The sequence below is a fragment of the Drosophila suzukii genome (genome assembly GCF_043229965.1).
Source record: "Drosophila suzukii chromosome 2 unlocalized genomic scaffold, CBGP_Dsuzu_IsoJpt1.0 scf_2c, whole genome shotgun sequence".
NCBI lineage: Eukaryota > Metazoa > Arthropoda > Insecta > Diptera > Drosophilidae > Drosophila > Drosophila suzukii.
The window spans coordinates 14605851-14632048 of NW_027255896.1; the positions used below are offsets into that span (position 1 = coordinate 14605851).

At 37.1% G+C, this 26198-nt stretch overlaps 2 protein-coding genes and 1 long non-coding RNA gene across 8 annotated transcripts in view; 2 read left to right on the forward strand and 1 right to left on the reverse strand.

The window, feature by feature from the left end:
* LOC139354014 (uncharacterized) overlaps positions 1-3383 on the forward strand; it is a 145992-nt gene extending 142609 nt beyond the window's left edge. The window contains exon 3 of the mRNA XM_070998240.1: positions 2949-3383. Within this exon, the coding sequence (XP_070854341.1) occupies positions 2949-2965 (17 nt within the window). The 3' untranslated portion in view covers positions 2966-3383. The remainder of the gene's footprint in view (positions 1-2948) is intronic.
* Positions 1-26198, reverse strand: part of LOC139354007 (uncharacterized) — a 978888-nt gene that overhangs the window by 174253 nt on the left and 778437 nt on the right. The gene's annotated exons all lie outside the window — the stretch shown is intronic.
* On the forward strand, positions 20656-20971 carry LOC139354020 (uncharacterized). The gene is made up of 2 exons (XR_011605109.1): positions 20656-20754; positions 20809-20971. It is a non-coding gene; the product is annotated as an uncharacterized lncRNA (long non-coding RNA).

A 26198-nucleotide genomic window follows, 5' to 3' on the forward strand; every position in this document is an offset into this window, starting at 1 on the left:
TTTGTAGCAAAATAATACATTTATTAATTTATTTTAGTATTGCGAACATGTTTTATTATATATTAAAATTAATTTTCTGGCTTTATTCCGGCGATTTGCATAGAAGAGGCAGGCGCACGTTTCCGACGTCAGGAAATTACAAAATGTAAAGTGTTCACCATAATTCGTAGTTTTGAGATCATGTCCACCTCGATTCATGAACATAGTTTTTGTGTTTAGGAGGTATTGAAAATGTTGACCAATTATCTGTGCTTTAAATTGTTCAATAAATTGGTAAATTTCTTCATAAAATTTCATTTAATTAATAGTGGAGCCTCCAGTTCTATTGAAATTCTCACATCAATAGGACCAGTTTTCACTGATTTGTTTTAATATGAAAGATCATATAATGGGGGCTCTAAATTTCAATTCATTTGGTGTCAAATATGGTTGTGATTCACGATTATAGTAACTAGATTGAAATCTTGTATATATTTCATATGGGTGAGCATACTGATTCTTACTTAAATCGACATTCAGATTATCATATGGGTATGACTCAGAATTCAAGTGAACTTTAAAGTTTGATAAGTTATTTGTGATAAGTGATCCATTTAGTGTAAATCCAATAATGGCAAATCTTGGTTTTTCGCGGTTAGCCGACAATTTCACATTCCAGCTGTGTTGACTCCCAATTTGGGGTTAACATGAATCCCAACTCAGGAATGAGATTGGCAGGTGTGCTCGGAGTTCCATGGGGAGTTTTCCAGGTTATATTCGTCATTTCCAGTTTAAAAATTTGTTCATTTCTGGTTTGTTCAAACACTTCGCCATCAGCACTTGTTCGTGCTTACAATTTAACAAAACTTTTTTAAAATCCTCACCAACAAATTTTTTAATGGAACAGAAAGGTTGAAGTGGGGTCCCGTAGAAATTACGTCTCCACTGCTCCATCCTGAATGTAATAGATTTTGACTTTGAAGATTATCCAGAGATATACAATTTTTTAGGGTAGTAGTCAAACCGACTAATCGTGTTCTATCAATCTCATATCCATTTATTTCGTACTTCATTTCAACCAAAAAGTAAGCCATACAATTATCTTAAAAAAGTGGTAACATTATCAGTTGTAGGTCCATTTGGTTAATCTATTCTAATAATTTCTAGAAAATTAAGGTAACTTTCGTGAGGAAGCACGTACAAGTCTTGATTTTGGATAGTAATTCGAATTTCATCGTTTGGTTTAAATAATAATAAGTATGAAACTCTTTCTTCGAAATACTCTCATCTGAGTAAACCTTTTCTCGAACATTTAAAACCTTTTATATTGTACTCGAAGCTTTAGTCCTAACGACTTTAAGAAGAGTTTATTTTTCAAAGTAAGTGAGCTTCGTTTTACTGTTGATCCTCTTTCTATAGCTTTACATTTAGTAATGCTTGACTGAGGACTTAAGCTACGTTTTTTTGTTATAAATAATCATTCTATTAACCGAATGTGCATGCGAATCGAAACGTTTTCACCACGTAAATTCACCAAATCACCGTTTTGATCAACTATGCGTATAGATAGTATGCTTATTTCGTCACAGTTTACTGATAAATAAATTAGGTTATGTGGTGTCACTGTCATTTAATACCCAGACGAAACATTAATGCCAAACTTATGAAACGTCTGATTCGGTGTATTATCTACATATGAAACGCTGATTACATTACATTCCAAACGAATTGTACTAATTTTTAATATGTTCACAGTCTTATCTGATCGATAGGTTTTTTGTAGGATGTGGTTCTAGTAATTTTTGATGGAAACCAAACAGTTGTTCAACCGATCTTTCCTTATTAAAGTAAACTGACTCTCGCATGGTAGTTTTTTCAACTTGAAGTGTATTATTGTTACTTTGATTTTAAATGTGTTTTCAAGGTTATAGTCTTTTAGTTTATTGTAAATGAAATCGGCAATATCATTCAATTCGTATTGGAATTGTAATTGTAATAACATTGTCACCGATCTAAAAGAGATAATTTTTTTCATCAATATTTGGAATCGAATTATACATATTAAAATCGATAGGTGGAAAAAGCTTGTATATATAATGGAACTATTTCCATTTAAGGATAATGCAAGTGATCTTGACATATTGAAATCTCTTTATAAACTATGGGATTGTAAGTATCCAACCAAGCTTTATATTGAAATTACTCCATATCACCATAATAAATTGATCAAATCCTCTTCTGCATCTTCCGTTATCCATTTCGTTAATCTTCCTAATGAATAAGAATCCGTGATTTTCCTCCTAACATTTTTGACAAATTTTAACAAATGTTTCATAATTCATATCTGTGTTTATATGGTCCCGTTATATATGCAGCATATTTAAATCATCTTATTTAAAAATTATTATAAAGTTGGCATTGTCGCGAATCAGATGTTTCGGTATATGACTATGTCGAATTACGTTCGGGTTCCATTAGAGCGGAGTGCGTTTCGGTCTGAACACAGGCGTCGATTTACAGAGAGTCACTATTCGTTCTTGTAACTGCCTATCCTGTTCCTCCGAACCACACACGGCGACAGCGCCACTACGCTGACGCCTCGCTAAAACGGATCCTCTCAAAAAAGGACATGACAAAATCCACGAAGCCTGCAACGCAGTCGTGTGTCGTGCTACACTTTTTGTAGCGCCGCACAGGCAAAAATGATGCATGATATTGCAAAAATAAGATCTTTTGTTATCGGCTTTTTTTGTAGCTAATGATTACTTTGCTTTTCGAGTGCTTTTGAGTGCCATTCCAAAATGAAGTCATTACATCAAAAATAAATTCTGTTAGGGTGGGGTGGCTTGATCGCTGAAAATAGCTAAAGTCCCAAGAAAGAATGCCCATAAGTATGCCGTATTTTTTTTCCTTCAAGTTTACCATATATCAAAAAGAGAAATATCAACTTTTTTGTCTCTACCCTGCAGTTCCACGTTTGAGTTAAGCGCCCAATCATCACGAAGCCGACTGCGACGTCAGCAGAGCAGACAGCGACGCCGGCAGAGCTGAGCGCAACGGCAGCAAAGCGACGCGCTCTCAGTCGGGTCCGCAAAGAGAACGCACAAAAAGTAATTTTGGGCTCTCCCTCTCTCGCCATGTCTCAGACGGAAAAGTGCGTGTGAAGGGAAGGAGGCCCAGCAACTAAAATATATAGACTATTGTGCACCCTTGCCTTTTGAATAATGCGACATTTGTTCGAAAATGATAAAACAACCATTTAAAATAATAGGTTTCTGTTTTAAAATATTTGTACTTCTTAAAAAAATGTATATGTTTATTAATGTTATTTATTAACACGTGAAGTCTTCAAAATATATTTTTATTTAACGATTTGCATAGTCGGATATGTCTATAAATACCCTGCTTTTATGTGCAAGATGCATAGACCAAACGGGACATGCCAAAAAAACAGAACAACAACGGATTAGCGGAACCGTTGTTGTTGTTGCTTGTTGTTTTTCTGGAAGGCACGCGACTTTTTTCGTCTTTTTCACTTGAGTTTACTTACGAGTTAGAATTACCCGCAATTAACGTAGTTAAATGAAATAAACCAGTGGTTTAAAAGTGATACCTAACCTATACGATTCCCAGGTAAGTCTTTCGCAGACCAATATTTATTTAAACAGTGAGAGTAAAAACAAGTTAATGTATATTAAAAAAAATGGAAAATACAAGATTCCCAAAAAAACACGTGGCGGAAAAAAATAGCTTTGAAAAATATTAATTTTTGACGTGAAAAACAACTAATGATGCATATAAATAAACAAATGAATGAATCTGTGAAAAAATTTGAAAATCTTATTGAGTGCTAAGTTCCTAGGGACCAAAAATCAGAGATGTTATGTTTTTATAACTTATGTTTTTTTGTATTAATAACATTAAAGCACAATTTTTTTTTGTGTAAGTTATTAAACATGGCTATTTAAATACAAATTTCAAACAAGAAGAAGCTCAGACTACCCACATTTCGTCCGCGCTTTATTAAGTAAGTTTTTATTGAGGCTGAAAGTAACTATTGTTTGTAAGTTTAATTTTTAAAAGACTTCTGAGATTTTTACATTGAATGCCAAAGATAACATTACATTTATTATAAATAAATCTTACAAATAACGATTACTTTCGGTCACTCGTTTTTATTCTCGTCTTGTTTTATTTTTAAAACTAATTTTTTTGTAGTACTAGATGCAATCGCCCTGGTGGAGCCGTCGGAGCCTCCCGAAAAGGCGCTGCAGAAGGCAATGCGGTGCGTTAAAAACTTGAGTTGTACCAAAAAAAAGGCAACACCGGCACCAGATGCTGAGGAGGAGGTGCCAGCGACCCCAAAAACACCGAAAACCCCCGAGCTCAAATTTTAAAATAAACAAATAAAAATAAAAATTACAACTGAAATTTTATTTGCTGCTAAGCGCTCAACGTGTGCTGAATGTGCGCTTTTTCGCTGCTTGAATGAGCGCTCAACATGTGCTGAATGTGTGCTTTTCCGCTGCTTAATCGAGAGCTCAACGTGTGCTGATTGTGTGCTTTTTCCGCTGCTTAATCGAGCGCTCAACATGTGCTGAACGTGTGCTTTTTTTGCTGCTCAAAAAAGAGCTCAAAAAAGCGCTCAATGCGTGCTAGTTTTTGTGCACTGATGAACCCTAGGACATGCCTATGTTAATTTAAGCACTCAATTCCATACAAATTGTGCGCTCATTGAGCGCTCAGTGATGAACATTTTGCAGTGAGTCAGTGCTCAATAAGCGCTGAATGGTACTGCAGGGTATATTCTTGATCAGGATCACTAGCCGAGTCGATCTAGCCATGTCCGTCTGTCGGTCTGTCCGGATGAACGCTGAGATCTCGGAAACTATAAGAGCTAGGCTATTGAGATTTGGCGTGCTGATTCCTGAGCTTCTTACGCAGAGCAAGTTTGTTTCAGCAATGTGCCACGCACTTTCTTACGCCCAGAGACCGCCCAACAATGTGGCTCCTACAGTTTTGATGCTAAAATAAAAACTTTGGATCATTTGAAATGTATTGTCCTCATCAATACCTATTGATTGACCCAAAAACAAGTTTGCCACGCCCACTTTAACGCCCACAAGCCGCCCAAACCTGTGACGCCCACAGTTTTCATGCTAGATAAAAAATTTTAACTGAAATGTATTGGTCTCGTCAATACCTATTGATTGATTCAAAAAAAGTTGCCACGCCCACTCTAACGGCCATGACGCTTAAATCTGTATACCGCCGGTAGGTGGCGTATTTTAATCTCGCTTTGCTGCTTGCATATCTCCATTTCCCTTTGGTCCCTTTAGCTGAGTAACGGGTATCTGATATTCGAGGTAAGGTTTCTAAGTCTTTGCAGCTCATTGGTAAACCAAGAAAGACTGTCTTACTTTGGAGAAAAACAATAAGGAACGCATTCTCTAAAAAAAGACACTATAAAATAGTTCCGAAGATCTTTCAAAATCCAATAAATTATATAAATTTGTCAAATTTTATTAAGATATCTTGTAGTTTAGTTTATTATTGTCACATTTACGAAAACATCTATATTTAGTTGGAAAAAGTAACGGAGAGAGAGTATCGACGCAGCGGAGACAAATTGTTAGTTCCAATGTGGGATGATATCGGTCTTCTGGCACAAGAAGTGGGTAAATTCTAGATACCGTGACTTCAGACGGATCTAAAACAAATACAAGATCTAATTGTCTGTTTACTGAAGTCATGGACAGATAAAGGAGAAGGGGACCAAGAAATGTCAGGGAGATTGAAACCACCCAAAACAATTAAGAGATCCTTGTCGGAGAGATGACTTCGAACAGCTTTTATTGCAGTGGTCATAATTTATTAAGTCGAATCCATGTTACAAAAATATAAAAAGATTGCAAAGAAACGTTAACACCAACGAATCGATGTCATTGGGATTAAGAAAGTATATTATCTCCGATTTGAAAGTAGAAGTAACGGCAATCTTAACCCCACCCCCCTACGAAGAGAGCGATTACTTCTATACGTATTCAAATTGTTGGACAGAACTTCATAGTATAATATCTCCGGTTGAAGTCAAGTCTCAGTAAAGGCCAGAATGTCTTAGGGAAAAGCGGATGAGTCAGCATATATTTATATATTGGGTAGCTTCATATTAAGTTCCCTATCATTTACATTGGTAAAAAAAGACTGCTCAGTTTTTTGGCGCAGATACTACCGCGGAAGGCCTTTTATTAGTTCTCCGTCTGTTGGGAAAAAACTCTCCAATGACCAATTCATCATTAAGCCAAAAACTGTTAGAATTTAGTACATTAAATACTTCAGGAGGAGCAGATATTTAAAATGAAGATATCCTACGAACATATGGAAATTTAAGCCATTGTGCTATTTTGAGATGGGAATTCTTAGTGTACAAATTCTAAAACATCTTCAATTGTGATTTCAGGGGCTAAATGAGACACAAATAATTGCTTCCTATATGGAACAACCGAGAGTCTCTTTCTTCCCCAATCAAATATCAGTACATCGTTCGTCTGATTATCGAGACCAGGGGTTCCTTTAGAGCTAACTTCCCCTGTAGGCTTAGAAAAAAAATTAGAAAATTTACGTGTAGGTAAATAAATATTTACTGTTGCGGGCCGAAATCATAAATTTAATATAGTTTATTTATTTTATCGAATATAATATCATTTTTCGTCACAATTGTTGATATCAGAAATTTTTGTTAAGAGCGCTTTCGCCACTACTTTTTACCTCGTTAAGAGGTGTTTTTGTTTGATATTAATTAGTTCTGAATTTCGAATTTAATTTTATCATATTCGGACGACTATATCATAAAACTGACATAGGAACGATCGGAAAATTGGTGGGAAAATAATACGAAACAAATTATAGCTTCGGTGTTTTTTAACATATGACCTCCTAAGCTTGGAAATAACATATTTTAAATAGTTCTGAATCTCGAATTTAATTTTATCATAGTCGGACGACTATATCATAAAGCTGCCATAGGAACGATCGAAAAATTGGTGGGAAAATTATATGAAACAAATTATAGCTTCGGTGTTTTTTAACATATAACCTACTACGCTTGGAAATAACATTTTTTAATTAGTTCTGCATTTCGAATTTAATTTTATAAAAACCGGACGACTATATAATATAGCTGCCATAGGAACGATCGGAACATTGGTTGGAAAATAATACGAAACAAATTATAGCTTCGGTGTTTTTATGCCCGTTACTCGAGTATATATATTCTTGATCAGGATCACTAGATGTGTCCAGATGAACGTGCCCACAATTTTTATGCTAGATAACAAATTTTAGCTGAGATTTATTAGCCTTGTTAATACCTATCGATTGATCCAAAAAGTGTTTGCCACGCCCACTCTAACAATCACAAACCGCGTAAGCCTGTGGAGCCCACAATTTTCATGCTAGAAAAAAATGTTAACTGAAATGTATTAGTCTCGTCAATACCTATCGATTGACCACAAAAAAAGTTTGCCAGCCCACTCTAACGGCCATAACGCCTAAGTCTGTCTACCGCCCACATAATCATATATTGAGATCGCGGGTAGGTGGCGCATGTCAATCTCGCTTTACTGCTTGCATATCTCCATTTCCCTTTGGTGCCTTTAGCTGAGTTGTCTGATAGTCGAGGTACTCGACTATAGCGTTTTCCCTTGACGAAACTAATACATATCAGTTAAAATATTTTTCCAGCATGAAAATTGTGGGCGGCAAAGGTTTAGGCGGTTTGTGGTTAGAGTGGGCGTGGCAAACTTTTTTTCGATAGGTATTGACAAGACCAATACAGTTCAAATTTTGTATCTAGCATGCAAATTGTGGGCGTCACAGGTTTGGGCAGCTTATGTGAAATCCCAGTTCTCTATCTTTGGTAGTTTCCTAGGTATCCGCGTTCATATGTACGATTTTTTAAAGTTTAAAACGGGTTTAACGGGTATAAAAATATATTGGTTTACGCCAAGCGCTGTAGTATTTAACTCCGCTGGAAGTTTAGCATCGAACTTTTACAGGAACACGATCAATAAATGTCATAAACTTTCTGCAACTAATCTTTTGTAAAATATCAACTTTTGGAAAAGTTACATTCTAATAACGAATCGTTCGTCACTATACCCTACACTCCCCTACACAAAAAAACTATGAACACAGTCATTCAATTTTGCCACCTAATAAATATTGAGTAAAGAGCAGTGCAATTACAATTCTTTGGTCTTCTTTCTTCTTTGATATTTAAATAGAAGACAGATGCACAAGACGAAACTTAGTGGAAAGGAAGAAGCGGGCTCGGTAAAATCAAGAAGTAGGGCAATGCGTAAGAATAGCTTTTGAACACGCTGAACGCGACGGATATGAAAGGTCCCAGTCGTGTTCCAAAAAACTTCTGCGTACTCTAATTTTGACCGAACCAAAAATGAAAATAAGCTAAGTTCGGTACATGGGCCAGAGAATTGAGTCGGATTGCGCTTTATGAATCCATATATTGCAAACGTCTTAGGAACTGAGTAATGGGCTTGTGTGGGAAGGCGGTTTAGCTCCCCGTTGTCAGGGTTCGGGACAGGAATTTATATATTACTAGTTGGCCTCTCGATCGATAATTTTTTCCGCTCCCAAGAAAGAAGATCGCCTAGCTTATTTGATTTTATTCTTAACTTAACCAATATTGAATATTTAAATGTTAGAGGAATAAGTAAACTTCATGTATTCTCTGCGGGAAAGTCTGTGCGATATCCTTCGGCGAGGGGTCCCGGTTCCTGATGTGCTTCGGAGGTTTCTGTTGTGCTTCTTAGGTTCCTACCACCCGGTCCCTGTGAACCCGTGACTAATGTGGCTCTCGGTGTGACGATGAAGTGCGGTTCCTTCGTCGTGGTCTTGTGGGGGGTAGTGCTCTGGTCTTGTACGTGGGACGTGGATTAGTATGTTGAGTTAGTGGGTTAGTCAGGGCATCGTTGTGTTCGTGTGCCACTGGTCTGTTTAATCTCCGGGTTGAGAGGCTGAGATATGTCGACTGGAGGGAACTCGCAAGTACTGGGACCGATTCATAAACCGAATCCCGACTATGCGAGCATGACCGGTTCCGGAGTTGACCCATAGGGAATCGAGTTCTACGAGGACCGTTTCTGAACCGAATCCCTATGGACACTGGCCATCCGATTAATAACCGAGGATGTCGGTCAAGTACTAAGTTGTCAACAGCTACTAGCTCTACCAGTGACTAATTACAAAGTTAGGTTCCCGAACACTTACATTGATGTCTTCCTAGATCGGCTGCCGAAGCCCCTTTTATACGCGTTTCTGGCTGATTACTTGTTATGGGGATCCCTTGTGGTTGGGCGCGCGTTCAAAAGTGATCACTAATTGGCGGATCGGTGTAACCAGCCTGTTTGTAGTTGGGCGCGAGTTCAAATGTGATCACTGATTGGCGGATCGGTGTGACCAAGCTGTTTGTGGTTGGGCGCGGCTTTAAATGCTAGGTCAGACTTCGGAATTATTTTTATATTAATTAGTGTAGGGCGAATTTATGTTTAGGCGACTTGGTCGTCACAACTATTTAGAAAATGTGTTCAATAAGGAGAAATATAGACTCTAACATAGTTCCTAAGTCCAGGCATTCGTTTTTTGTGACAAGAGATTAGTATTAATAGAATAAAAGCAGAAAGCATTATTTATACGTTTACTGTATCTAACTGAAAATATTTAGAGCAAGAATGGATGCTATTTTCGGCAAGCCGAAGTTTCTTTTGTATGTACAGAGCTTTATGATTTTTAGAAAACTAAGAACTAATTAGAGAAATTTTAAGATAATGTTCCATTTCAAATTACTACCGTATATGATTACTGGAATCGAAGTATAACGGTCTTGGTATTATTTTGACATTAATTGTTAAAGTCCTTCAAAATTCGTAAATATTTTGTCAAAAAACACCGCAGTTAAAATTTAAAAAAATATATATTTCTGATCATTCCTATTGGAGCTATAGGATATAGTTGTCCGTTCCAACTCGTTCTTACTTATGTACTACAAGCAATAGAAATAATACTTTTGGGGGGGTTTCATCGCGATAGCTCTAAAACTGAAAGACTAGCTTGCGTATGTCTCACGTCTCCTTCACTTCGTTGCAAACTTCTGACTGAAATCATTATACCCTCTGCAAGGGTATAAAATTCCATGAGCCTCCATCATGCTTTCGTCTAAGGCAGGTGCTTTTTAGCATCGCTGCGAAATTCTTTGTTAAGAGTCCATGGACAAGTCCACCTCCGTGGCAAAAGTTATTGCTTTCGTGTCTGTCTTTTATTTCGCAGTGTCAGTGCTGTTACGCTCCGTTAGTTGTGTCTTGTCGGGAAAACAAGTGGAACAGAAAGTCAAAACTAACAGTTGCAACTGTTGTACGCGCTCGTTGGTTGAAACTTGCATTCGAATCAAATTCTCATCCCAAATAAAAAAAAAAAAGTTGGAGTTTGTTCGCGCCTTGGTGGGTTCGAGCTGGGTGCTGCCTGAGTGCGCTTTCGGATTGCCCACTAGGCCACAATCGTTTTCTCGCAAGCCGGGCAAAGGTCCTTTGTATATAAAAAGTCGGTAAAGCAGTACCAAGCAGTACCCAATATTAATAATTTATTTTCATTGGGCCTTCGATGATGATTTAAACATCAGAAAGTCTGTGGCTCGACGACAACATCGAACTCGTCGAAGTTCCCCACAAGGTCAGCCCCAACGACTTTGAAAAAGCCAGTACCTTTACCGGCAACAACAACGTTGTTAACACAAAAGTTCGCAGCAATACTGCTACATGCAACAACAAGAATCTCGGCCAACCGTCTGGCAGCCAAGAACAGTTACCCTCCCACAAATCACTCCCAATTGTGGCTGATGACTGCGGGAATCTGATTGGACTTATTAGATTCACAGACAAGATTGTTGAGTCGTCCACTCCCTGAAATAACATCCCAAAAACTCTGTTTCCATTCTCACTGCAGACTCAGATGCATACAGAGCTATTACAAAATCTCTTACCCTAAAAAAACTATCATTCCATTCCTGGCAGCTAAAAGAAGGAAGCACGTTTCGATTTGTGTACAGACCTACAAGCCGCTTCGACAAAACCAGGTATACCCATTACTCGTAGAGTAAAAGGGTATACTAGATTCGTCGGAAAGTATGTAACAGGCAGAAGAAAGCGTTTCCGACCCCATAAAGTATATATATTCTTGATCAGGATCACTAGCCGAGTCGATCTAGCCATGTTCCTCCGTCCGTCTGTCCGTCTATCCGTCTGTCGGTCTGTCCGGTTGAACGCTGAGATCTCACAATCCGCCCAAAACTGTGGCTCCTACAGTTTTGATGCTAGAGTAAAAATTGTAACTGAAATGAATTGTTCTCATCAATATCTATCGATTGACATAAAAAAAAATTGGATATGAACGCGGATATCTCGGAAAATATCAAAGATAGAGAATTGGGTTTTCAGATTTAGATTCCGCAGATTTGAGCGCAGCGCAAGATTGTTACGCAAATATGCCACGCCCACTCTAACGCCCACAAACCGCCTTAACCTGTGGCGCCCACAATTTGATTGCCAGATAAAAAATTGTAACTGAAATGTATTAGTCTCGTCAATACCTATCGATTGATCAAAAAAAAGTTTGCGAAGACCACTCTAACGTCCACAAACCACCTAAGCATGTGTCGCCCACAATTTTCATGCTATATAAGAAATTACCTGCAAAGGAGTCATATACTGCCCAGACCTAAATGGAATCGATACCGAGGAAATCCTGGATAACTTAAAATCCCAAAAAGTAGTCGAAATAAGGAAAATCACCAAGCATATACAACGCAAGCCAACTGACACAGGACTATTAATAATAACTTTTTCGCTACAAAATATCCCGGAATTTATTTACGTCGGTTAGGAACGTGTTAATGCGTTGCTTTAATTGCCTGCGAATCGGACACCCATCCAAGCACTGCAAAAACGCCGAACTATGCCTTTCTTGCAGTCAACCAGCCCACATCAATCTCGAACTGGGAGAGTCATGCACCAACAACTTAAGTTGCATCAACTGCACGGACAAAAAAATACCCCATCCACAATCACCATGCCAGAGATAAGGTATGTCCTGTCCTTATCACCTACAAGGAAATCCAAGCAATCAAGGCCATACAAAAAGTTAATAACCGCGAAGCTTGGACCATTTATAAGACACAAGACACCAACACGACGGATCCCTCTACTCTACAGTGGCTAGACCTAACCATGGCAAGCCGCAACAACAAGCCGCAAAAAACCTGCACAACAGACTTCACACCACCACCGACAACAACAACCAAAGAACAAGATACAACGGACAACAAGAAGAAATGAGCAGATCAACCCTCCTGCAGTAGTATTCGACCTTCAATTCAATACGAAAGCGAGGAAGAGATGGCTACAGCTTCTGACACCTCGCAACCACCTACTAACGATAAGTCTAATTTCACTACTAAAATCTACCCTTCCAAACTATCCAAAAGAGAGAAAAGATTCGTTAAACAAGATTATATGCTAACTAGGTCCAAAATCAAAGCCACAGTCAACTCCACCAATACAAAAACAACAAACTAAATCTTAAGTTACACTTTAAGCCATTACTTTACCAACTAAATATTATGACTATTTCAATACTACAATGGAATATGAGCGGCTACTTAAACCACTACAAACAACTCCAACTCCTGATAAAAGAATGCACTCCACAAGTTATATGTCTACAAGAAACTCACCTAATACCCTTTAAAAAATTTTCCACTCCAATCAATTACACTATATATACTCTTAACTCTGCTGTCAATGCCTCTGGAAGCGTTGCTATCCTAGTACACAACTCAATTCAGCACACCGAAATTCATCTTCCACAAGACTTTGAGTCACTATGCTCTAGAATCCAATCCAAGTATACCTTCAACATAATTTGCTCTTACATCCTACCAAGACAAAATTTTTCATGCAACAACCTTGAAAATGTATACAGCGATTTATCTACCCTCACCATTATTACCGGGGGCTTCAATAGGTGGCATACGTTATGGGGTTCACCTAGGAATAACAAAAAAGGAAATATTTTTGCGCAATTTATTCACCAATCTCCTCTAACCTCAGCACCCACAACACTCTCACACACGTCGATCTCTCTCTCGCATCTGCGACCCTTGCCCTCGAATCCGTTTGGCTCATCGAGTCAAGTACGTTTGGAAGCGACCACTTTCCTATCATCACAACACTATTTGACACTACTTCTACCCCTACCTTCTTACCTAAATTCAAATAAGATGACGCAAACTAGCCCAAATACGTCGAAGCTAGTAACTACTTCCACCTTCAACGGCCCATAAGCCGCAATCTTAATAATGAAGCCCCTAACCTTAAAAGAATAGTTCACCAAAGCGCTAACTGTTCTATCCCACAATCCACACCTTATCCCCATTCAAAACGCACAGTACCATGGTAGAAAACTCACCTACAAACACTTAAAAAATCAAAAAACGCTTACTTAATATCCTTCGACGAAACATCTCCAACACGAACATAATTAACTATATAAGGGCCAATGCCCTTCTCAAACGCGAAATAAAAATAGCTAAACGTTACTCACTAGAAATATTCACCTCCGAAATTAATCCAAACTCTTCGATCTCCAAAATTTGGAGTAATCTTGGAAGATTCCGTGGACTTTGACCAAGAATCGGTATCCACTGCATCGCACAACCAAATTCACCCACTAAAATAACAAATAGCTTAGAAATAGCCAAAAGACTATGTTCCTTTTGGTCCTCCGAATCAAGTGACGATAATTTCTCAGCAACCTTCACCCACCACAAAAATAACATACTACCCATCCTCCAGAATTACCAGCCTTCCATTAGCGCATTAAAAATCGTTTCTCCCATCACTTCCTTTGAACTCAACATAGCCCTGTCAAAGCAAAAAGGTCCCCAGGTCTAGATCGTGTCTCCTACCAAATGCTAAAGAACCTCCACCCAGCAGTAAAACTCAGACTACGTGATCATTTTAACAATATATTTAAGAGCTTCATCCCACAACATTAAAAACTTAGTAAAATTATACCAATTCACAAACCTAATACAGACAAAACATCCCTAATCTCTTATCGTCACATATCCCATAATTCATGCTTCGCTAAAACGCTTGACAAAATCATTGCAAATCGGCTATGGTGGTTTGATTCCTACAACAACTCGATCGATAGTCGTAAAACTGGGTTTCGAAAAAGGAAGTCAATATCACCACCTTATTTTATTAACAAAATCAGAAATAATTGACTATACAAGTCACCAGTATCTTTTATTCAAGGACAATAAAGACGTATTGACAAACGATCCATACGCAGAATTATTCCACGTAACTAACTTAAGTTTTTATAAAGAAATAATAAAATTGGAATAAGATAATATATAAAGGGATACTAATAAAAGGTCACAATGGGAAATTAAATATGACATAGAAGTAATCAAATTAATTGTATCACAATTAAAATCAACCAGATCAAAAAGGGGGATAAATGAGATAGGTACTGTGTAGAATTGGTTAGCTGGAACTCCGGATCATAATGATTTTATTAAAATTCAGAATAAAATCGATGAATTAATTGAAAATAATAATAAGCCATTTATTATCAATTTCAAATTGTTCAAAGCAATAGAATCTCTTTCTGATGATTTTAAAAATGTTTTTATTAATTAAGATTTACCATTGCGAAAACATCGCTTACGACTATTAACATTTGATCTGCAAAATTTAATTGACACAATCACACTAGCAAAAATTGACGTTTTTAATACCAAACAAGGAAGAACGCTATAGTCGAGTACCTCGACTATCAGATACCCGTTACTCAGCTAAATGGAGATATGCAAGCAGCAAAGCGAGATTAAAATGCGCCACCTACCGGCGGTATACAAATTTAAGCGTTAAGGGCGTTAGAGTGGGCGTGGCAAATTTTTTTTTGGACCAATCGATAGGTATTGTCGAGAACAATACATTTCAGTTAAAATTTGTTATCTAGCATAAAAATTTTGGGCGTCACAGGTTTTCGCGGTTTGTGGGCGTTAGAGTGGGCGTTACAAATTTTTTTTTTAATCAATCGATAGGTATTGACGCGACCAATATATTTCAGTTAAAATTTTTTATCTAGCATGAAAATTGTGGGCGTCACAGGTTTTCGCGGTTTGTGGGCGTTAAAGTGGGCGTGGCAAACTTTTTTTTGGGTCAATCGATAGGTATCGATGAGAACATTACATTTCAGTTAAAATTTTTATTTTAGCATCAAAACTGTAGGAGCCACAGTTTTGGGCGGTTTGTGGGCGTTAGAGTGGGCGTGGCACTCTACTGAAACAAACTTGCGCTGCGCAGGAATCTCAGGAATCTGCGTGCCTAATCCCAGTATTGTAACTCTCATAGTTTCCGAGATCTCAGCGTTCATACGGACAGACGGACATACGGACATGGCTAGATCGACTCGGCTAGTGATCCTGATCAAGAATATATATACTTTATGGGGTCGGAAACGCTTCCTTCTGCCTATTACATACTTTCCGACGAATCTAGTATACCCTTTTACTGAAATGAATTGTTCTCATCAATATCTATCGATTGACATACAAAAAATTGGCACGCCCACTTTAACGCCCACAAACCGCTCAAAAACCTCAAAAAATCGTAAATATGAACGCGGATATCTCGGAAAATATCAAAGATAGAGAATTGGGTTATCAGATTTAGATTCCGCAGATTTGAGCGCAGCGCAAGATTGTTACGCAAATATGCCACGCCCACTCTAACGCCCACAAACCGCCTTAACCTGTGGCGCCCACAATTTGATTGCCAGATAAAAAATTGTAACTGAAATGTATTAGTCTCGTCAGTACCTATCGATTGATCAAAAAAAAGTTTGCGAAGACCACTCTAACGTCCACAAACCACCTAAGCATGTGTCGCCCACAATTTTCATGCTATATAAGAAATTACCTGCAAAGGAGTCATATACTGCCCAGACCTAAATGGAATCGATACCGAAGAAATCCTGGATAACTTAAAATCCCAAAAAGTAGTCGAAATAAGGAAAATTACCAAGCTTATACAACGCAAGCCAACTGACACAGGACTATTAATAATAACTTTTTCGCTACAAATTATCCCGGAATTTATTTACGTCGGTTAGGAACGTGTTAATGCGTTGCTTTAATTGCCTGCGAATCGGACACCCATCCAAGCACTGCAAAAACGCCGAACTATGCCTTTCTTGCAGTCAACCAGCCCACATCAATCTCGAACTGGGAGAGTCATGCACCAACAACTTAAGTTGCATCAACTGCACGGACAAAAAAATACTCCATCCACAATCACCATGCCAGAGATAAGGTATGTCCTGTCCTTATCACCTACAAGGAAATCCAAGCAATCAAGGCCATACAAAAAGTTAATAACAGCGAAGCTTGGACCATTTATAAGACAAGACACCAACACGACGGATCCCTCTACTCTACAGTGGCTAGACCTAACCATGGCAAGCCGCAACAACAAGCCGCAAAAAACCTGCACAACAGACTTCACACCACCACCGACAACAACAACCAAAGAACAAGATACAACGGACAACAAGAAGAAATGAGCAGATCAACCCTCCTGCAGTAGTATTCGACCTTCAATTCAATACGAAAGCGAGGAAGAGATGGCTACAGCTTCTGACACCTCGCAACCACCTACTAACGATAAGTCTAATTTCACTACTAAAATCTACCCTTCCAAACTATCCAAAAGAGATAAAAGATTCGTTAAACAAGATTATATGCTAACTAGGTCCAAATTCAAAGCCACATTCAACTCCACCAATACAAAAACAACAAACTAAGTCCTAAGTTACACTTTAAGCCATTACTTTACCAACTAAATATTATGACTATTTCAATACTACAATGGAATATGAGCGGCTACTTAAACCACTACAAACAACTCCAACTCCTGATAAAAGAATGCACTCCACAAGTTATATGTCTACAAGAAACTCACCTAATACCCTTTGAAAAATTTTCCACTCCAATCAATTACACTATATATACTCTTAACTCTGCTGTCAATGCCTCTGGAAGCGTTGCTATCCTAGTACACAACTCAATTCAGCACACCGAAATTCATCTTCCACAAGACTTTGAGTCACTCTGCTCTAAAATCCAATCCAAGTATACCTTCAACATAATTTGCTCTTACATCCTACCAAGACAACATTTTTCATGCAACAACCTTGAAAATGTATACAGCGATTTATCTACCCTCACCATTATTACCGGGGGCTTCAATAGGTGGCATACGTTATGGGGTTCACCTAGGAATAACAAAAAGGAAATACTTTTGCCCAATTTATTCACCAATCTCCTCTAACCTCAGCACCCACAACACTCTCACACACGTCGATCTCTCTCTCGCATCTGCGACCCTTGCCCTCGAATCCGTTTGGCTCATCGAGTCAAGTACGTTTGGAAGCGACCACTTTCCTATCATCACAACACTATTTGACACTACTTCTACCCCTACCTTCTTACCTAAATTCAAATAAGATGACGCAAACTAGCCCAAATACGTCGAAGCTAGTAACTACTTCCACCTTCAACGGCCCATAAGCCGCAATCTTAATAATGAAGCCCCTAACCTTAAAAGAATAGTTCACCAAAGCGCTAACTGTTCTATCCCACAATCCACACCTTATCCCCATTCAAAACGCACAGTACCATGGTAGAAAACTCACCTACAAACACTTAGAAAATCAAAAAACGCTTACTTAATATCCTTCGACGAAACATCTCCAACACGAACATAATTAACTATAGAAAAGCCAATGCCCTTCTCAAACGCGAAATAAAAATAGCTAAATGTTACTCACTAGAAATATTCACCTCCGAAATTAATCCAAACGTGGACTTTGACCAAGAATCGGTATCCACTGCATCGCACAACCAAATTCACCCACTAAAATAACAAATAGCTTAGAAATAGCCAAAAGACTATGTTCCTTTTGGTCCTCCGAATCAAGTGACGATAATTTCTCAGCAACCTTCACCCACCACAAAAATAACATACTACCCATCCACCAGAATTACCAGCCTTCCACTAGCGCATTAAAAATCGTTTCTCCCATCACTTCCTTTGAACTCAACATAGCCCTGTCAAAGCAAAAAGGTCCCCAGGTCTAGATCGTGTCTCCTACCAAATGCTAAAGAACCTCCACCCAGCAGTAAAACTCAGACTACGTGATCATTTTAACAATATATTTAACAGCTTCATCCCACAACATTAAAAACTTAGTAAAATTATACCAATTCACAAACCTAATACAGACAAAACATCCCTAATCTCTTATCGTCACATATCCCATAATTCATGCTTCGCTAAAACGCTGGACAAAATCATTGCAAGTCGGCTATGGTGGTTTGATTCCTACAACAACTCGATCGATAGTCGTAAAACTGGGTTTCGAAAAAGGAAGTCAATATCACCAACAGAAAAATCAAAGTCTATGCCAATAACCATTTTTCATTCACCCGCCCACAACACAAAGACATTCCCCAGGGTTCGCCACTCTCAGTAATTCTGTTCCTCATCGCGTTTAACAAATTAAATCTAGTTATCCTTAATCACAAACAGTTCAACTTTTGCGCCTACGCCGACGAGTATCACATATTTAACAAGGAAGAACGATATAGTCGAGTAACTCGACTATCAGATACCCGTTACTCAGGTATAGGACCAAAGGGAAATGGAGATATGCAAGCAGCAAAGCGAGATTAAAATGCGCCACCTACCGGCGGTATACAGATTTAAGCGTTAAGGGCGTTAGAGTGGGCGTGGCAACTTTTTTTAGATCAATCGATAGGTATTGACGAGACCAATACGTTTCACTTAAAATTTTGTATCTAGCATGAAAATTGTGGGCGTCACAGGTTTGGGCGGTTTTGGGCGTTAAAGTGGGCGTGGCAAACTTTTTTTGGGTCAATCGATGGGTATTGATAAGAACAATACATTTAAGTTAAAATTTGTATTCTAGCATCAAAACTGTAGGAGCCACCGTTTTTGGCGGTTTGTGGGCGTTATAGTGGACGGGCACTCTGCTGAAACAAACTAGTTTCCGAGATCTCAGCGTTCATCCGGACGGACAGACAGACGGACAGACGGACATGGCTAGATCGACTCGGCTGGTGATCCTGATCAAGAACATATATACTTTATGGGGTCGGAAACGCTTCCTTCTGCCTGTTACATACTTTCCGACGAATCTAGTATACCCTTTTACTCTACGAGTAACGGGTATAAATATTAAACAATGATGAAATTATGGAAATATTAAAACATGAACGAAAACCAGTTATTATTGCTGACTTAATGGACATATCTGTTTTTAAAATCGCACTGCATAAAAAACTTTTAATAATTTATATAAAATACCCAATAATAAAAAACAGACGCGAAATATATCACGCTAGAGCGATTTCCCAAATCGATGGAAAACTAGTATTAAGCAATCAAGTCGTAAAATGCGCAAATATGTTTTATGAAATGTCTAACTTTAAGAACAAACTTTTTAATAATTACACCAGCTTACAAAAAAAATTTATGAAATACGTCTTTAAGGAAACCTTTGTTTTCCGGTAAGATACATCTCCCTGATTAAGAAAAGGGCACTGTTTGTGGGGAAGACAACCAATATGCCACCCTTATACTTATAATTACCCTTCAGTTCTGCAGTAAGGACGCGGTGACATGGCTCAAGGCAAAAAGTTTTTTTTGTTTTTTTTTTTGTGCCTAAAACGCTGTGCTGCTGTTGACGTCAGCAGAGCAGTCGGCGCAGCGTAGAAGACTGCCCACGAAAACGATCGTGCAAAAAAGAGATGCAGATATTCGGATATTTCCCTCTCTTTCTTGTCTTATTATCTGCCTGCATTCCGCGCTCGCAGAGACAAATTTCGGCTGGTCCGTTATTTTTTTTTGCGTCTCTCCGTTATGTTTGGCTAGCGACTAATATTTCGGCGGAAAAATTTTCGTGGAGCAGCGACATGTGAATGCCCTAATATTTTAGGAGCATTATTGTGTATCGAAAAAAACAACTAATATTGTTTTATAAAAATAAACTATTTGATTATAGTAAAATTTAGTATATTGAGTTTACTTATAATGTTATATTTACTTATTATACATTTTTATTACAATATAATTTTTTAGTTAAGTTATAGAAATTTAGTCCGTTAAAATTGATTTAAGTATTTAAAACATTTAAGTATTAACATTTAAAAAAAAAATCGTATTGTATTTTTTACTTAAGAAGTAAAAACTATATAGTCGGATATATAATTCACTTTAGAAAGGGTATAGGTGCAGTGGCACGCGCCAACAGCGAAGAGAAAACAAAAGAAATCTAGTAAAGGGGTGAGAAGACTTGGTGCATTCTGTTTGAGTGATTGAAAGGGAAGCATCCATTTTAATGGTGCGCAGCAGAGTTACTTTAATCGTTTAGTTAATATAATAAAGTCAGGTAAGTGCTACATTAAGTTTAAGATGTTGTGCATTGATCTTAGTTTAAAGTACGTAAATTTTGAAGGAATTCAATGGGTTCCGTTAGCCGAAAGTGGATGACGAAATGTTTTGTGCCAATAAAAATCCTGCAAAGGGTTAAACACAGCTATAAAAGGTAAATATACAATTAAACAAATAAAACGCATTTTTGAAACATATGTTTTTTCAGGAGCGTTGGCCAAGGATTCAGAGGACCCGGACAAAGGTTTAAGAACGGCGATGACTAACGTTAAAAATAAGCTTACGAAGCATAAAAACAGAAACAATAATTGTACAATTTTTGAAAATCTAAATAATACCATATAATTAAAATGAATTAAAATGAAATTAAATATGTATGTATTTTAAATTTTATATTTTTATAATTGAAAACTCAAGGAAAAATTCTGATTTTCACAAGTGATTCACTTGGGATGTGTCCCTTGCAAGTGATTTCACAAGTGAAAACTCAAGGAAAAATTCTGATTTTCCCAAGTGATTCACTTGGGACGAGTCACCGGCACGTGACAGGCCATACGAAAAATGAGTATAAGGAACAAGTGAAATCCCGTAGGACTTCGAAAAATTTTCATTTGAATTTTCACTTGTGAAAATGCGGACATCCCATACAATTTTCTATATGGAGCGTCACTTGTTCTTCACTTGTGCAAGTTATATGACATATTATTTAGGGGCTCTTATCCAATTTATAAACAACTTTGAGCCGAGAACAAATTTCCAAATAACTCTGACAGACCCGAAATAAATCCGTGGTCAGCTATTTCTGCCAAGCAGGCCTCCAATTCATTCCCACCCAGATCAATTTCACGCAGTCCGAATCAAACGGATGCTGTAAACATCCAAACCGATATTGTAAACAATCGGAGCCCCAAGCGAGCCCTGACTCCGCTAACGTAAACAAAAGATCCCCAAAGCGAGTCCCGAGTCCGCTAACGTAAACAAAAAGATCCCCAAAGCGGTCCTAAACTCCGCTAATGTAAACACCAATTTCCGGCCAAGATTGGACTTCGAATTTAATTGGCAAATTGCATCATCCTATTTTCCGACTCTCTTGAGTCATTCTCTTTATCAATTTTTGGGGATAAAATCTCTTAAGCCGAGGTTTGATTATTGATCATTGAACTAGAGAGCAGGCAGTCCGTTTTTGAGATCCGAATCGAGCAGAACAAATATTCGAGAATAAATACAAGAGCAGTGAATTAAATAAGTTCGACCTATTGTAAAATTGTAATAGTGAATAAGAGATTGTTAAAAATAAAAATAAATTTTTTTAATCAATTCACTAGTGAGAAACATAATTGGCGCCCAACGTGGGGCCGTGTGATTAAAAAAATTCTAAAGCAAAGCTTTTAAATAAACCCCAAAAAAGTTTAAAAGTGAAAAAGGAATTTTGCGCGGCCAACAACCCGATACAACCGACGAAAATATAAAGCCTGTGTTGAAAAAAATAAGGTGGAAATTAATAAATGCAATAATCCCCTTAAACTCTATACAACCGGCAAACAAATAAAAAGTTTGTGTTGATCAAAAAATAATAAGGTGGAAAATAATTAATGGAATAATCCCCTTAAAATCTCACATTACAAAATAGTGTTCGTAACATAAATTCACTGCTCGGACAAAATAAAAAATTTAAAAAGTGACAACAAAATTCATCGAAATAAATAACCATTGTGAAAAACAATTTAATTAAAAAAATATCTAAAAACAAAAATCTACAAACAAATCTTCGAAATCATCAACAAAAAGACATTTAAAGACAAAAAGGCTGAAGGGCAATCCCTCGCCAAGAAATAAACACTGAAGAAAGAAGGAAGACCCCAAGATACAAAAAAAGGGAAGGACGACCCCAAGCAGGATCATCCAAGAAAAACAACAACCCCAAAAACAACGACAAGAAAAATAAGGAGGACGATTCGTGAGCGATATAACCTTTTTTTTTTATTATTATTATTATTTAATAAGAAATTTGTAAAAAAAATATAATTATACAAAGTGGAAGAATTAATTTCTGATTTCGAAAATATTCTCAAAATGTCAGAACCTTCAACAAGCCAGAACGGAGCAAATAAAAGACTCCAGATAAGTTCGCCTCAAGAACATCATCAGGCGATAACAAACAATACCATGTTAAATGTAGGAGATTTAATTAAACAAATTGTAAATTTTGAATTGAATCCATTAAAGGAAGAGATCGTTAACTTAAGATCGCAGCTTTCTCATAAAATTAAAACGGTTGAAGATTATCAGATAGAGATTATAGATCCAAATATAAAGTGCGACACATCTTATGAGATCATCAAATCTGTTAGGGAATATAAAGGAGAAGAAGATAAATATGTAAGCTGGAGAGAATCGGCTGAAATAGCCATGGGGCAATATGCCAGAGGGAGTGAAAGATTTTATTCCGCCCTATCGATATTAAGAAACAAAATAACGGGAATGGCAAACGATGCCTTAACCCATAACGGTACGGTATTAAATTTCGATGCCATAATGGCCAGACTTGACTTTGTCTTTAGCGACAAACGTCCTATTCATATTATTGAACAGGAACTAAGTGTTTTGAGTCAGGGAAAATTATCAATTATGGATTATTATGGTACAGTTAATAGAAAGTTAACTCTACTTATTAATAAAACAATTATGACCTACGGGAGAAACAAACCGATAACAGCAGAAATGAATGAAAAACATAGGAAGACTGCTCTTAGAGTTTTCATTACCGGCCTAAACGGCCAAATTTCAGACACAATTTTCTCAATGAATCCTCCTGAACTACCGAATGCAATGGTCATAGTTCAGGAATTGGAAAGCAACAACATGAGGGCGCATTTCGCAAATAGTTTCTCAACCATTCAGAGAAAAAATAGTGAGCCAAACTCTGGTGGAAATGGCCAAACACATTTCAACCAAAAGCAAAGACAACAAAACAACAATTACAATAACCATCGAAATAGTAATAATTTAAGGTTTAATCATGACAACAACCAGAACAAAAATAATTATGGTTATTATAATCAGAACAAAAATAATTCCTGGAACCAGGGTAGATTTAATAATAACCAACAAAATCAGTGGAACACCTATAGGCAGCCACAAAATAAGCCAGAACCAATGGAGGTAGACGAGTCTATCCAGGTTCAGAATAGGGCTAACAACGGCTATAATCAAAACTATAATAAATATCAAAATAATAATTATAGCCAAAACAAGTGGGATCAAACAAAAAAGTTTGAGACCCAGAATACTCAGCAAGGACAAGCCCAAAATAAAAGGGTACCAACTGGAACTGTTAACCAACCGGCTAACAAGACAATGAGACTAAACAACATTGAGGAGAACCATTTTTTAGACAAAAGTCAGGAGTAGGCTTACCCTACTTATTTAGAAATGACCCGAAAATAAACAAAAAATTAAAAATATTAATTGACACTGGGGCAACCTCGTGTTATATTAGAACTGGAGTTTACAAAAATAAGAATGAGCTTCCAATATACAAAAGAGTATCCACAGTGAATGGATATTCAATAATTAAATATTATCATATAATAACTATTTTGGATACACGGTATACTTTTTATGAAATAGAAGGGCTAGACTCAGATCTACTGATCGGCTATAACCTATTGAAAAAATAGGAGCTGTGATTGATACAGCTAAGGGAGTTATTAAATATAACGGAATAGAAGACAACATTCTTTAACAGAAGAAAACACCATTCTTCCATTAAAAGAATTTATATTAAAAAAATACTTTGATGAAAAGGCTCAAATCAGATCCGAATCTGAAATGGGTAATCAAAGCGAATTTAGTTTGGGATATACAAATCCTGAACACGCCGTCGTTGAAATATCCGACAAAAATAAAAGTTTGGAATTTAAAAATTCCGAACACGCCGTCGTTGAAATATCCGACAAAAATAAAAGTTTGGAATTGAAAAATTCCGAACACGCCGTCGTTGAAATATCCGACAAAAATAAAAGTTTGGAATTGAAAAATTCTGAACACGCCGTCGTTGAAATATCCGACAAAAATAAAAGTTTGGAATTGAAAAATTCTGAACACGCCGTCGTTGAACTATCCGACAATCAAAAAATAAACAACATAAAAATATCATCTGCAGATCAAAGAAAAGATCTGGAGATTGAAATATTAAATATTATAAATGAAGAGCATTCAAAAATAAATATGCAGATTCCTTTTAGGACAGATATACGCGGTGAAATAAACACCGTAAATGATAGGGCCATTTACAGCAAACAATACCCTTATGCTTTATCAGCTTCAGATTTTGTAAATTCTGAAATAAGCCGAATGCTAAAAGAAGAAATTATAAGGCCAAGTAGAAGTCCTTATAATTCCCCTGTACTAGTGGTACCAAAAAAGGGTTTCAATGAAGATGGAACTCCAAAACTAAGACTCGTAATTGACTATAAAAAACTAAATGAAAATACTATACCTGATAGGTATCCAATGCAGGACCCTTCAGTGATTTTATCAAATCTCGGAAAAGCCAAATACTTTTCAACAATTGACTTGGAATCTGGATTTCATCAGATTCTCATGAACGAACCTGACATACAAAAAACCTCATTTTCAATAAATAATGGGAAATACGAATTCCTAAGAATGCCTTTCGGTTTGACAAACGCTCCTAGAATATTCAACGAGCGATGGACGATATTTTGAGAGAACAAGTGGGTAAAACATGTCATGTTTATATGGATGACATAATCATATTTTCAAAAACAATTGAGGACATTACAAAGACCTAATTGTCATTATTAAAATTTTGCTGAACGCAAACATGAAAATTTCGATTGAAAAATCAAAGTTCTTTAAATTAGAAACAAACTTTCTCGGTTACGTTGTTTCTCACAATGTGATCAAAACCGATCCCGAAAAAATTTCAACAATTGTAAAATATCCGATCCCTAAAAATATTCGAGAGCTTAGAAGCTTCCTAGGCCTTACAGGATATTACAGAAAATTTGTGCTAAATTACGCAAAGATAGCTAAACCTTTAACAAAATATTTAGAAGGCCAAAACGGCAAAGTATCTAAAAAAGCATCACGTAAAACTTTAATACAGTTTGATGATTCAGCTGTAAGAGCTTTTAACGAGCTCAAAGAAAATTTAATTGCACAAGTAGAACTAGTACAACCGGACTATAATAAAAAATTTACCCTAACAACTGACGCGTCTGACTTAGCAATTGGTGCGGTTCTTTCTCAGGAAGGAAAACCAATCACATTTATTTCAAAAACTCGAACCAAAACTGAACAATTATACGCGACAAATAAAAAGGAACTTTTAGCCATAGTATGGGCTTTTAAAAACCTTCGTAATTACTTATATGGGGTTAACAACATCGAGATCTATACCGATCACCAACCTCTTTCATTTTCCATTTCTCAAAAAAATCGAAATATCGAAATGAAAAGATGGTATTCTTTTATTGAAAGCTATTCACCCAAAATAATTTATAAGCCAGGAGCAACAAATGTTGTTGCGGACGCTTTATCAAGGATACAAATTAATAACTTAACGGAAAG